At 42.8% G+C, this 14,159-nt stretch overlaps 1 protein-coding gene across 1 annotated transcript; it reads left to right on the top strand.

The window, feature by feature from the left end:
• The first annotated feature begins 1,649 nt into the window (after positions 1-1,649).
• lrrc3 (leucine rich repeat containing 3) lies at positions 1,650-4,724 on the top strand. Its single transcript, XM_056580338.1, has 2 exons — positions 1,650-2,034; positions 3,657-4,724. The coding sequence occupies exon 2, from the start codon at positions 3,939-3,941 to the stop codon at positions 4,722-4,724; it is 786 nt and encodes a 261-aa protein (XP_056436313.1). The 5' UTR covers positions 1,650-2,034; positions 3,657-3,938.
• Positions 4,725-14,159: the final 9,435 nt, after the last annotated feature.

The raw sequence follows: 14,159 nt of genomic DNA, 5'->3' as shown, positions 1-14,159 counted from the left end.
ATGGTAAATAGTATCCCCTTTACAGGTTCACGATGGCTGCCTCTAGCACATCTCGGGACACGGTGGCCTCACTATGAAGACAGAGTCTGTCTCTCTTTCGTCTTTCTCTATGGGTGTCGTAATCCCATTTCCCAGGTTCCCCAGCTATTGTGTATCTGTGCAGAAGAGAGCTGGGGTCATGACCCTGCTCGCAGTGTATGCAAGTTAGAGGTCAAACTGACTTCCTGACGATGTCAAGAACTGCCGTTTAATAAAAGCACTATTTCTGAAGCGTTTCATGGTACGAAGTGAATAACTACAAACGATGCACTGTTTGGGCAACATATACATATATATGGACACACTATCTCAGATATATTTTGCAGCTATGCCTATTTTTTATGATAGCCTTGCTTGTTTTCAGCCTCCATACAAGGTCTTTAAACCAGCACTAATCCCAAACCGCATGCAATTTTTTTGAACTGACTTTGGATAAAGCCATCTGCTAAATTATGAATTGAAAATGTACCTCCCAATTTGAATGGGGCTTGGTATCGGTTGGACATGCAAAAGAGAGTCTGAGCCCAGTGGTCTGATGAAGAGAACTGAGACCCTGTTGTATTGGGATTATCCTCCAGCCAGAGTTTAGGAACCCTTTGAGTTGGCAGGCCCATCCAACATTTTGACAACTTGTAATTGGTCTTAGAAGGGCCAACCAAGAGTTCACATGTTTATGATCATGTAGACATGTATACAATAGTCTGTATAACCTTCCAATTTATTGGGGTATTATAGTCTATTTTAAGCTTTTTTTACCAGCCACATGCAATCAGTGAAAAAGCCATGTATGTCTTTTGAGACATATTCCTTGATCGTGAATTATGTGCTATTCCTTCAAATCTCTTAATTTTTGCCAGGGGAATCAGGTGGCTTTATTGTAGTTTATTCAACCTACTCCCTCCACAAGCAAATACAGTCAGTTAGAAAAACATAGAATATTAAAAAAGAAATCGATTGTGATGAATATGAAGTAGGATAACATTATACTACCTTATATTATTATAGTAAAGTTAGTATTATATTATTATTATAATATATTATTGTTCATTAACTAAGCCGTAGTTAATGAAGAATAAGAGACGTATGTTTGAAGGAGACGGCACAGGATAGTAATGTGACTGATCCATGTATCCTAACGATTGGTGGCCAATTATTCTCTAATCTGCTGGACAAGAGTTTGTTTTAATTCTGCGGAAACCAATAGGGATAATCCCTTAGCCTATTGGAGTCCAACAAACCAATTCTCTCTCTCTCTCTCTCTCTCTCTCTCTCTCTCTCTCTCTCTCTCTCTCTCTCTCTCTCTCTCTCTCTCTCTCTCTCTCTCTCTCTCTCTCTCTCTCTCTCTCTCTCTCTCTCTCTCTCTCTCTCTCTCTCTCTCTCTCTCTCTCACACACACTTTAATTGAACGAGCTTATTTGCGCTTGTATATGGGGGTCCATCTGTGATCTATAAGTGTAAACGGGAAGACAAGTGATTTGGGAGGAGCCAGAGAGAAAGATCGCCCAATCGACCATCAATCCAATTCCCCTCTCAGCCGAGCTCCTCGTGGCGCGCCTCTCCAAGTGCGCACTCCGGAGCTCCCTACGCGCGCTGGGTCACATTGTGCAGTAGCTCCGTACCTGGGAGTGGAGGCTATGATCAACAAGTGGACAGAACACCACTTTTTATATCAAATCGAGGATATATTGCATCGACTTACCTAGATTTGGAAGGTAAATCGTACCGATTTCCCATTGCATTATTGGATACATTTTACTGGATTATTATTTTGGGAAAACCTACTGTTTGGTTCTATCGTGGACAATTTGAGGGTATTTTCATCACCCACTTTTTAAAGAAGAACTATTGTTTGTGACATAGTTTTGTCATGAAATAAGGAAAACATTTCCGTTTTTGTGGACGTGGTGTATTCGTGGGAACTGGCGCACGAACGAATTCAATTTATCTTAAATAGGCTACATGATAGGAGGCATGAAATTAACTTTTACAACACAAGTAAGTAACCTTTTTCTCATCTGGTATGCAATCTACAAATGTTGATTTAAGGAGAAATACACTTAACCCGTTTCTTATTTTCAACAGCAGCCTGTCTGCTCATTATAATAGTAATAATACTACTTATAATAACAATAATTATAATAATAATAATAATAATAATAATAATGGTTAATACATCTAATTAGGTGTCTATCGACTCACACACTCACTGTGAGTGTGTGCGTTAGATAATTGTTTAGATCAACTTTTTTTCATCCAACCAATGACCCCTGTGGCTGTAGTAGCGTGTAGACTGCAAAGCCTGTTCAAGAGCTCACCTTCCATCATTATAGCCTTTCCCTGAGGTGTGTTCTAATGAGACATTAAAGCCACATATCCTGGATGTGGTGTGTACAATACGGCTTACGGAAACGTGTCAAATTGTGCAGATACCTCAGTGAGACAGCAATATGAAGAGTGTAGATCCCTATTTTCATTCGCATGCCTATCTTACATGTTAAAGATAGGTTTTCGGAATGTCCGTGGGTTGTTGGTGGTTGAGTAAAATACACGCGTGTCAACAAAGAGTGTGTGTGTGTGTGTGTGTGTGTGTGTGTGTGTGTGTGTGTGTGTGTGTGTGTGTGTGTGTGTGTGTGTGTGTGTGTGTGTGTGTGTGTGTGTGTGTGTGTGTGTGTGTGTGCGTGTGTGTGTGCGTGTGTGTGGTGGGGGGGGAGGGGGCATAGGAGATATGGGGGATACAGAGGGAGAGAGACAAAGAGAGAGGAGGGGCGAGATACAGAGGGAGCGCGGGGGGGGGGGGGGGGGGGGGGGGGGGGGGTGGCGGAGAGAGAGCGAGAGAGAGACTGCTTGTAAATGGCTGATGCAGCTTCACGGGGTAGATGACCTCAAACACAGCAGCAAGACATTGGGTTGTTCGATCAGTGGCACACAGCAAGATCCCCAGCCCTCTGGACTGTGACAGAGTACTTCACTGTAGCTCTGTAGACATGTCTCTCTTTAGTGGAGTCCCCACTAAACAGAATGATGCTTCACAAAGTCAATGGATTCTTTCTGTGGTTTCCACACAGCTCCTCTAAATTAAACACATTTTTTGTGATAATAACTTATAACAAATAACAAATAATGTATGGAGAGTATTAATAAATACATTGAGGTTCATGCTTTGGTTAATATATAGCCTGTTCGGCTGTTGGATATATAACAGATCAGTGTAGCAGACTAATGCAACCTTACCATCTGCACCGATAAGGAACCTAATTAAATGAAAAAAAGAATCTGACAAACAGATTCTTATTAGATTAATTTGTCATTGAAGGATAATGTTGAATTTGATCCCCAATATTCTCAGCCTGTAGATCTTTGAGCCAGATTTCTACCCCCCGCACCCCCCCACACCTGCTCCATTATGACCTTTAAAACCACTGTAAGTCACTTTAGATAAGAGTCTGCTACGATATAACAAAGAGGTATAATATTTACTCTTTGTACTCTTTGATATACTTACATAATAATTATATAATCTCAAAAAATATCCATCGACCAGTTCAAGCACTGTTTCTATAGACATTCTTTCAACTTGTTTCTAACAACTTTAACATTGAGATCATTGTATCTTTCAGTGCGGCAAAACGGCGTCTCTCTACAGCTGATCGGAGGTTTTAACCACTGACTTCTCCAGAATCTCGACATAAACACCTCTTCCCTGGAACATGCTGGTCAAGGCCTATTTGTGGCTGAGCAAACTCTGCCAAGTTCTCCTGATTGGATTCACTTAATTAAAGCACCACCCCACATAAACAAACAACTGGATTTTACAAAGAAAAAAACACCTGGCCCCCAAACAGGAAGTAGAACCATGACTGTTCCCTGTACGGACCAATAGGAAGCGTTCTGAACTGAACATGTGGGAAAGCGGGGGGCCTTCCGTCTCAACCGCCTCCCCCCTCCTTTGGCTCCTCCTGTTCTCTGGAATATTCCTGGGCACTACGCCGGCACGGGCCTGCCCCAAGAGCTGCCACTGCGTGGAGAAGAGCGGCCTGACCGCCGTGCAGTGCACCTCGCGCAACCTGGACCGCATCCCGCCGGACCTGCCCCGCGACACGGCCGTGCTCCTGCTGTCCTCCAACCACATCACCTCCATCCCCAGCCAGGCCTTCAAGGACCTGCACCACCTGCAGGAGCTGGACCTGTCCAACAACAACATCGACACGGTGGACGCCGGGGCCTTCCAGGGCGTGGCCGACAGCCTGGACTCGCTGGACCTCTCCCACAACCGGCTGAGCCACGTGCCCCGGGAGGCCTTCGCCCGCCTGCAGGCCAAGATCAGCCTGTCGGACAACCCCTGGCACTGCGAGTGTGCGCTGCAGGAGGTTCTGCGGGAGCTGCGGCTGGACCCCGAGACGGTCAACGAGGTCATGTGCACCACGGCGGTGCAGGAGGAGCACGCCGGAAAGCCTGTGATCCAGGTGCTGGACTCCGGGGTGAACCTGTGCAACTTCCACCACAAGACCACCGACGTGGCCATGTTCGTCACCATGTTCGGCTGGTTCGCCATGGTCATCGGCTACGTCATCTACTACGTGCGGCACAACCAGGAGGACGCGCGGCGCCACCTGGAGTACCTCAAGTCCCTGCCCAGCAGCACCCAGCTCAGCAAGGACCTGGACACCATCAGCACCGTGCTATAGCATCCGGCGGACTGGGGAGAGTGGGATAGAGTGCATGTGTTTGTCTGTGGGTGTGGGTGCTTGTGTATTTTGGAGAAAGAGGGAGTGTGTGTGTGAGTGAAAGAGTATGTGTGAGTGTTTGTAAGACTGAGAGAGTGTGTGCATGTGTGTAGGAGAGATAGAGAGTGAGAGTGTGTGTATTTGTGTAAAGGAGACGGAGAGACAAAACAAGAATGATAGAGAGACAATGACGGACAAAGTGGAAGAGTGACGCAGGCTTCATTGTTATAGGTTTTGAGTCGGTGTTAATAGACATAGAAAATGAAATGGCTAAACATGTAGGGAGTGCACAATTTTTGAACATCCTTTGATATTGTTTTTATGAATTTTGTAAATACAGTTTCACTGCCAATCGTTACTCAGTGTGATCGGGTGGGATTAAAGCACAAATGAAGCGAATCGAATCAGAACTCGAAAATTGAAAAGACTTTAAAGGATTGTAGTTTAAGTTCTGTCAAACAAAAAAGCCTCTCTGCTGACCACAGTGCTTTCTCCTGACTACGAATTGAGAACGACACAGATACACTCATAAAGGCACACATTTTTGTACGTATCTGTGTATTTCTCATCTTGTCTTTCAATGGATAATTTTGTTGCATCATTCGATGCATGTGAATGGAAAGTTATGTACGATAAAACAGCAACACCTTTGCCCTCTGCAAACAGTATTTTTGAAAATCTTCTGACCGTGCTCCTGCGTTTAAAACACACACACACACACACACACACACACACACACACACACACACACACACACACACACACACACACACACACACACACACACACACACACACACACACACACACACACACACACACACACACAGTTCTCTTGTAAGGATTTTCTTTTACTCAAAAGATTGGCTGACATCTTCACGTCTGGTTAACCTCCATTTAACCTAGCGTGGTGGTTAATTAACTTCCTCAATGTCATTGTGTTCTCTTTTTTGTGTTGCTCAGGGAAATCTAAAACGCTCCCTTCCCGTCTGGGAGATATACAAAAGAGATATAATTAGTGACTACTGACCTGGTCCATTTAGCTAAGAGCTGCAGTACGTCAGAAGATGCTGACTCAACACGGAACAGCCTTCATAGTCTGTTGTTTTCACTGTAGGCTTACATTGTGCATCAATCTCATACCTTTGGGGGCGGGGATGCAAGGAGTTTGCTAGTCAGACGCCCAAGTGCCTCTACTCTAGGAATTATACACCTTAGCACTGTTCAGTGGCCTGAATTGCTGTCACTCAACTAACCCTCGTTCAGAGATGTAGAGCGTAAAAGGTGCTGTAGATAGGATTGAAGATCTATTATTTGATAGTAATTTGTTTGAAATGGCAGAGCCTTCCGTCAGTCATTAGTAAGTGAAATGCGCTGAGAATATATTCTTGCAGCGCATTAGACAGCCTGGGCTACTGTTATAACACGCCGGGGGCCACTAGGCAGGCTCCGTCGAAGAGGACCCGGACTCTTTGTGGTTATAAAGGGCTCATCGGGGGACAAACATAAGGATTCTTATACGCATGGGATTATAAACTAATTACAACATAATTTTGAGTATTATATTGCATTTCATCAAAATCCCTCCTTATAGATGCAACTAGATGCAACTTTAAACCTATCTCGGACGCAGCCAACCACATGAAGCTTTCCCCAGAAGGAGCTCCACAGACCCCACAGTGCAGATGGGTATCCTATGAGCTGGGTATGAAAAGAACGCAACTTTTGGAAAAGAGTACATTCACAAACTAGTTTGTGGAGACTGGCAATGGTTTCCACACCTATGAGAGACAAACGAGACAGATATCAATGACTATCATATAAAACATATTACTAGGTGTGTCCTGAACTTAAGCACATACCCTTGAAGATGTTGCATGGTTGTGTCTGATTCATCTGGCCAGATCACTCGCCGATCATCCATCTTAACTTTTTTAATGCAACAATGACTATTTTTGTGACTTTTGTGTTGTTTAAACGCTTGAAAATACTCAATTGGTATATCAGGGTTTCTTCCAGCAAGCTGAAGGCAAGTCACAACGCCTCCACTAAAGGCTAGACTGCCTCTACACACAAATTCAATCTCACTCTTACCGAACAATACGACAAGTTTGTCCTTTTATGTCAGCGTCTTCAATTCAGTTTAAAATTAAATATTGGATACTATTTATGGAAAACATGAATAATACAAAAGTTTTCTGTAAAAAAAATAAAGATGTCTACGAAATAAATCCTTAAATAAATTAGGTTATGAATAAATTAAATTTTAATGTATAAAATTAGTCATTATAGTAAATAAATTGTTTTCAAAAGTAGTACTTTTTTTTGTATTACAGGGAACTTTTATCTCCTAATTAAATATTTATATTTATTTCAGGAAACTTTTATTTCTGAATGCCTCATTTATTACCCAGTTATTTTTATTCACTGTTATTTTTCAATGAATGGGTGTGGTTATATCAGAGTTTCAGACCAAAGCAACAGGATCAAAACAGCATTGACAGCGTATAGCGTATATTGCATACTCCAGTAAAGTAGGTGGTGGTAATGCATCAGGCCCTAGCAGGTGTACTGGCCTTGGGGCATACCGGGAGAAAAAAAAGGCTGTCAAGACCAGTCGTGTCGTGTGTTGAATACAACTTATGGAATAAAAACAGCCAAGAAATAAATTTTGAACTGAACATGTGGGAAAGTGGTGGGCCTCTCGTCCCAAAATGGACTGTCCCACTGTGACACCATACATGATTCCACTTTACATTTACTTTCCACTTGACGATGTAGACTAAATGTATTTCTATCAAAAAAATTGAATCCTCAATTAATCAAGGTCACCCCTTGTATTCATATCACCATGTTTCAAACAAAAATAAATGCTTGTCAACCCTTTTACGATTTCTGTAATTTAACATTCAAATTGATGGATTCTGCCTCAACTGTCATGGGATAACCTTCATCCAAGTAGGTTGAATTTCAAGAAGGTGCAACATTGGACAACACTGTTGACATATAGCCCTTGCTGTGTGATGCACGCACCGTGGTGTGTCGGGTCAACTGTGAAAGTGCAGCATTAGATGCAACCAGAGGGACTGCACACAGACCTTGTGGGTGTCTCCCCTGGAAGAAAAATCAAGAGCCAAACCGTTGATTACAGTGATTTTGTTGACATCTCTAAAGCATGTGTGCAAGTGTCAGACTTGAGCTGTGTATTTCTGTTGTAGACATAAAAAGGGCTCTGCTGCTTTTGATTTGATTTATTTGTGATAAACCTTTCCTTAATCACTTTTCCGTTTGCCAAGAATGGAATGTGTGGCCCTGTGTGCTATTTCTTATTTGTGATCGATGGATACTGCCAGCATTTTTTAATTCTATATTTTTTTCCTTAGCTAGTTATTGCAATATTTATTTTTTCTTTGAACTGAAAAAGAGGTTTATCTTACGATTAAAAAATATTAATACAGCAAATTGACCAAAGATTGACCCCTTGATAATACTACGATTTCTATTGTATTCACGTTTTTTCAGAGACAACTGGTTGGCATTGTGCCAGCGCAGAATTTGATGAAAGCAAAAACAATTCCCACAACAAAGCACTAGAAATGCATTCTAAAAAGGGCAGAGATGTTTGCCTTTCAAAGGCTCATCATAGGCAAAAACTTTTTCAAGAACAATGGGCAGTGTCCCTGAAGAATAATACATTTTTCATCTAACCAGATACTGGACACTTCTGCATTTAGGAGTTGGGTAGAAAAATAAAAACACCAATCAGAGAAAGCACATGTTGCAAAGAGGAGTTCAATCAGCAAGTCAAATCAGCAATATAACATACATCTCTGTATTGTGTAGCGGGCCTATGGGTGTGGGGTATTCACGCCACCAGGTTGAATAGACAATACCGACACAACACACAAAGCAGGTTCAATTTAGGGTGGTTTATTCACTAAGTAAACACAACCAGGTTGGGAACAGGGTCATCCACCTCCTTTATGATCCAGTCCTCTCTGTATCTTGCTAGCCGTAGCTCTGGCTTGTGGTAGCCTGCTCTCCCTTTTAACTGCAAGCACTCCAGTTTAATGGCCTTCAGGCCTGCCTCGTTAACTGGAGGAAGTCCATGTATGGCCTGGGGGAGGAGCCAGCTGGTTGCCAGACCTACCAATCCCCTCATTCCTCCCTGGCATCTGCCACAATTGATATTCAGAAAATCATACAATGCTACTTGAAATACCGTATTTCTTATTAAACATAACAAATTGTGGGAGTGTGTGTGGCTGATGGCTGGCATAAAAAGCCACACCTGACCTGAGTCAGTCTGATTTGAATCTGGGGCTAGGTGAGACTGCACACCTGATGCACATTGAGCAATCAATGTGCATTCGGTTAAGGCTACGTTTACACGATGACGGTCTGAACAGAAGACGCAAAAGTGGCGTTGCGTCTTCACTTTCTTTTCCGCGTTCAGACGAGCGTTTTCGGGAGGAAATCTGCGTGCATACTGTGACGCAAAAGTGTGTGGAATTCGATTGGGTATGCATGCCAGGCTGCTAGGTGGTGCTGTGATAGACTATCACACAACACCGCCATGTCTGAGCGCATGCGTAGAATCTTCCTTCTCTTATCCGTGCCGCAAAAACCGAAAAGATCCTTCTCTGTTCAGTAATACTATCTGTAAATGTCCTGTACATTTCGTGGAAATAATTTGACATGTTTGTTTATTTCCTTGTACTGGCACATGTATGTGACATAAACGCGTACGCGACAAGAGCAGATCTGAGCAGTGTTTTACGTCTTGGCAGTTTCGACGGAAACGCTACGGCGGAGCGTATTCAACTTTTCCACCCTGGAGGGTGGTTTCAGATTTATGAGTTTTCATGCCCCAAAAACGCCGTCACCGTCTAAACGAAAGACACTTCCGATAAAATATTTTGTCGTTTTCACCCGCAAGCGTCCTCGTGTAAACGGGGCCTAAACCAGCCGTCTGCCCAAATACTCAGGGAGAGATCCCCTGCATTGCAACACTGAGCACCAGGTCAACATGTCTACAAACCTTTACAATAAACCGGTTTTCCAACCCCCCCACCAACACCCTGCGTCCTTGCCTGGATAAGCCCAGCAACAGTCAGCTAGGTGGATGTGGCAGCCACCTAGCCTGGTTCTACCAGACTCTCGTACTTAATTTCATTTGTGTATTATGGATCTGAAACTATTGGATCTGCCCAGTGCCACTCTGGATCTGCCAAAACCAATCGCTAATGTTTGGCCGGGAATCACGTTGCGCGCAGGCTGTAAACAAACCAATCACCGTGCGTGAAGATGTCTGTCAACGAGAGCTGACTTTAACGTCATTGATCCCAGCCACTCCCTCTGTTCGCTGATTGGACGCAGAAAATGTAGACGGAGAAAACCTACTAACATACCGCAGACCCAGACCTAGTACTGAAGGGAAATTGAAATTGAGTGGAAGTACTTGGGCGGGAAGGGCCAGGCAAGCAGCCACCTAAGTTGTGTGTAGCAATTGACATTGTTACACACATGCATATGTTTGAGATAATTGAATGGATAGAAAGGAATCTTTTTTGTTGATACGCTTGTCAAACAGCCAATATAAAGTCAAATTTACTTTCACTTAAGCAAATCAAACGCTTCAGTCCACCAACTGGTCACACACTGACCGCCCACTGACCGCCCACGCCAGTGAAGGAGAAGGAAAAGGACCTGCAAATAATGCTTTGTTATTGAAGTAGTACTACATTTTTCCAAACAATGGAGGGTTGAGTCTGTTCGAGTATGTGCACTTGAAGATATGTGTATGTGAGACCTTATGAGTCCTCTAAAGATGGGGAGATATCAGAGATTCCAGATAATTATACCATACCTATTTCGGTAAAAGCTGCTCTTATAACTCTGGTGAACTAAATGAGTGCTGCGGCCAGGCCATTCCATCTCTATATTTATTTTTCTATTAAAATGTTTCTCTCAAGTTATTTGATGATTTCATTATTTGTCATTTTTCTCAATGAATAAAAATAAATATTTGGAAATTTCAATTCAAGTTACAATCTTTTGTTTTGCTATTAAGAAAGGTGAGGTTTTTGTTGTCAGTGATGTAAGGCTGTAGTGACTCACTGCTTAAATCCAAGCACAAATTAGTATTTGTATTGCAAGCTGTGTGGCTTGTAAACACTTGACTTCCATTAGCTGTTGGTCTTTTCTTTCTATTTATTCTCAAAGTTTAGGTCAATATTCTTCTCAGTACGCTACAGTGATGATATAAAAGTGCTATAACCCTAACCCTTTTACCTTTCACTTACTTTTATGCTACCATTTGGCGTCATACATTTTTATTTTTCCTCACCATCATTATGTATGAGCTCCCTTGCAGCAATTTATAATGGTGTCATCAGCAGAAAGGAGTGCAGCGTCATTAGAGATTTACCTCACCCTGGTCCTTACTGGAGAGTACCGGTCTGGGTAATCAAACCATGCCTTTTATGGATTCTGTGGATGAGCATTTAGCCTGTGCACGCCTGACGATCAGTAAAAGGATGTGATTTTGACAAATTACATTGGTAAAGTATGCTTTAATAAAGCCAGGACAGAAGGTTACAATGGTTTCACAACCAAGACAGGAGCTGGGCAAGCAAATGCACTCATGCTCCTCCTATTTCAGCAGTCTGGTTTATAAAAAATGTATCTGGGATACAAATTTATAGAGTGCACATTTCAGTCGTACTATTTACTATTTTTCGTTTTCTTAAATGTTCAGAAAAAGTTGTTTTTGTTTTTAGCAAAGCAGTTGATTCAGGAAGTTATTGGATTGAAGTACATAGTTAAATCTGTAATTGTGGAACACAGACTGATCCACAAGTCTTCTCACCATCTTAACATAAGCTGTTAAAAAATGTTGATCAGATGTTTATGTCGTGTAGATTCATCCATTTTCCATATTACAATTTAGTAGTTTCCATATCAAGGGAAGATAAACAGATTTTAACCATTTGTCCACCATTCTGTATTAGTTTAACCTGGCCCTGACTTGCACCCCTCTGCTTTAAAGGGACACTGTGTAACATTTTAAGTCATTTATTACCTCAAATCAACGTATTAATTCATAAATAAGTCCTCATTATTGTAAAATTATCTCTGCCAAAAATCGCACTTATCCTCCTGAGTGAAGAATAATTAATATGTAGTTACATAGGACGGGTAAGCTTCATGGAGGCTTCCATGTTCTTCCGGTCTATGAACTGCCGAGAGGGACAAAGAGCACTACGTGGTACAGGAAATGCAAACGCGTTTTCACTCTGAGCCAGCGTGAATGATGACTGAAATAATTCACTATCTTGCTCGAGGAGTAATTACTCATGCATCATTAGCTTACACTAATTATTCACTGCAGTTTGAAATTTGTTTGAAATAACAAACCTCATCATCACTCGAATGACTCGATGAGGTAGTATTGGATGTCATGACACAGCTTCTTGGCACATACTGCCCACCGTAGTTTTTGAACAAGCGAGCACTATTAGTTTGAATGCAATATACAATTGTACCACTAGTTGGGGGTAATTTTGTACACAGTGTCCCTTTAAAGGCCACTTTAAAGGGACACTATGCAACTTTTTTTGCCAAAATTACATTAATTATGCAGGTTGAGAGTTATTCTGATGGTTCTGCAACCATTTCTGGGTCGTTTGGTGGGTGTGTCATTGCCCCATGTCGCCTCTCCAAGGAAAAAGCGCACATGCAACTGCTCTGTTCGGACCGACACAATCCGGATGTGACCGCAGCGGAAGTATCCAATCGTGCCTCGAAAATGTAGTCAGATTGTAGTTTCGAAAATGCTTTACGGCACAGACACACCCCCAAACATGGCACCGGCTAGATATAAACAGCCAGTTGAGAGGCAATTGTTGCATTCATCATGGATCAATCGACTGATAAGGGACCCAAGAGGCGCCTCCCGGTGGAACAAAATGGAAAAAAAATAAGTTGGACCAGAAAAGAGACCAGACACGAGTGAAAGGGGAACTATGCAACTTATTTGGCTTGATTTACCTTAATATAACAGGCTAAGGGCCCTATCTTGCATCCGGCGCAAGTGACTTAGTCACTGGCGCATGTGTCGTTGCTAGTTTACAACTGGCGCCATGCGTTCTTTTCCCACCACCGCCACTCGCCGGTAAATTAGGGAATGATCTTGCGCCCCAAGGGGCGGTTCGGCGAAAGGAGGAGGCATGTTCTGGCACAAACGATATTTTGCAGTTTCTGAATACAACTGCGCCACAGACCAGGAAATACCTGGTTTAAAGTCAGTGGCGCGTTGTTCAGATGCTATTTTATGGGCGCATGCATACATGCGCATGCGATGCATACGGATTGCTTGTGCACCTCGCGCATACACTTTGCTTCTCTCATCTACACGGACAGCAGTTCCCATTTTGCAAACCATACATAATTACAAGGAAAATAAAATATTACCACACAAGGAAAATCATTGTGGTGTCCATAAAGATAAAATAAATAGGCATAAATCTAGCGTACACATTTACCCAAATTATTCACGCGAATTGTAGCAGGCGTAATGACGGATCAAATTAACCTGGTTGACCAATAGTGGCAAGAGACATATGTATATAAGGACACCTGTCAAAGTGGGTTGTCCGTCAAGAATCAGGAACCACAATTCTGAAGACTGCGAAATCACCTTCTGTAAGTCCATTTAAACCTTACTCTGCAACTTACCAGTTAAGTTGAGGTTGCTCATAATTTTTCTATTGCACAGTGGAATGGAATACGTCTTGGGACCGAGGATCAGACGCCGGGGGGAGAGGGTCTACCGGCCCAGACACACCTATCTCTCCCTGAGTGAGGAGGAATGCAGGCGTAAGCTACGCCTGACCCGTCAGGCTGTCACAGATATCTGCCATCTCCTGGCAGATGAGCTGGGGACTGATGTACGCTGTCCCTATGCCCTCCCCGTTAAAGTGAAAGTTACAGCGGCACTGCATTTCTATGCATCTGGGTCGTTCCAGCATCCCCTTAGCTCTATTGGACGCATTTCACAATCGGCAATAAGTTCGGCTATACATGCAGTTACGTCAGGTCTAGTCCGACATGCTGGGGAATACATCAAATTACCCGTTACACCTGACAGCCAGGAAAGAACAAAGCAGGAGTTTTGGACCAAGTATGGGATCCCTGGCGTCCTTGGTGCTATAGACTGCACCCATGTGCAGCTACGTGCCCCATCAGTAACGCACTCATATACATAAACCGGTAGGGAACTCATTCGATTAATATCCAAGTCATTTCCGATGCTAATTGTAGAATAAATCATGTCTTTGCTAATTACCCTGGCTCAAGCCATGACTCTTTCATATTGGCAAACTCGACCATTCCT

This window comes from Gadus chalcogrammus, chromosome 20, assembly GCF_026213295.1.
Source record: "Gadus chalcogrammus isolate NIFS_2021 chromosome 20, NIFS_Gcha_1.0, whole genome shotgun sequence".
Taxonomy (NCBI): domain Eukaryota; kingdom Metazoa; phylum Chordata; class Actinopteri; order Gadiformes; family Gadidae; genus Gadus; species Gadus chalcogrammus.
Note: the sequence above shows the minus strand (reverse complement) of the source record. Positions and strands in the feature narration are given on the sequence as shown.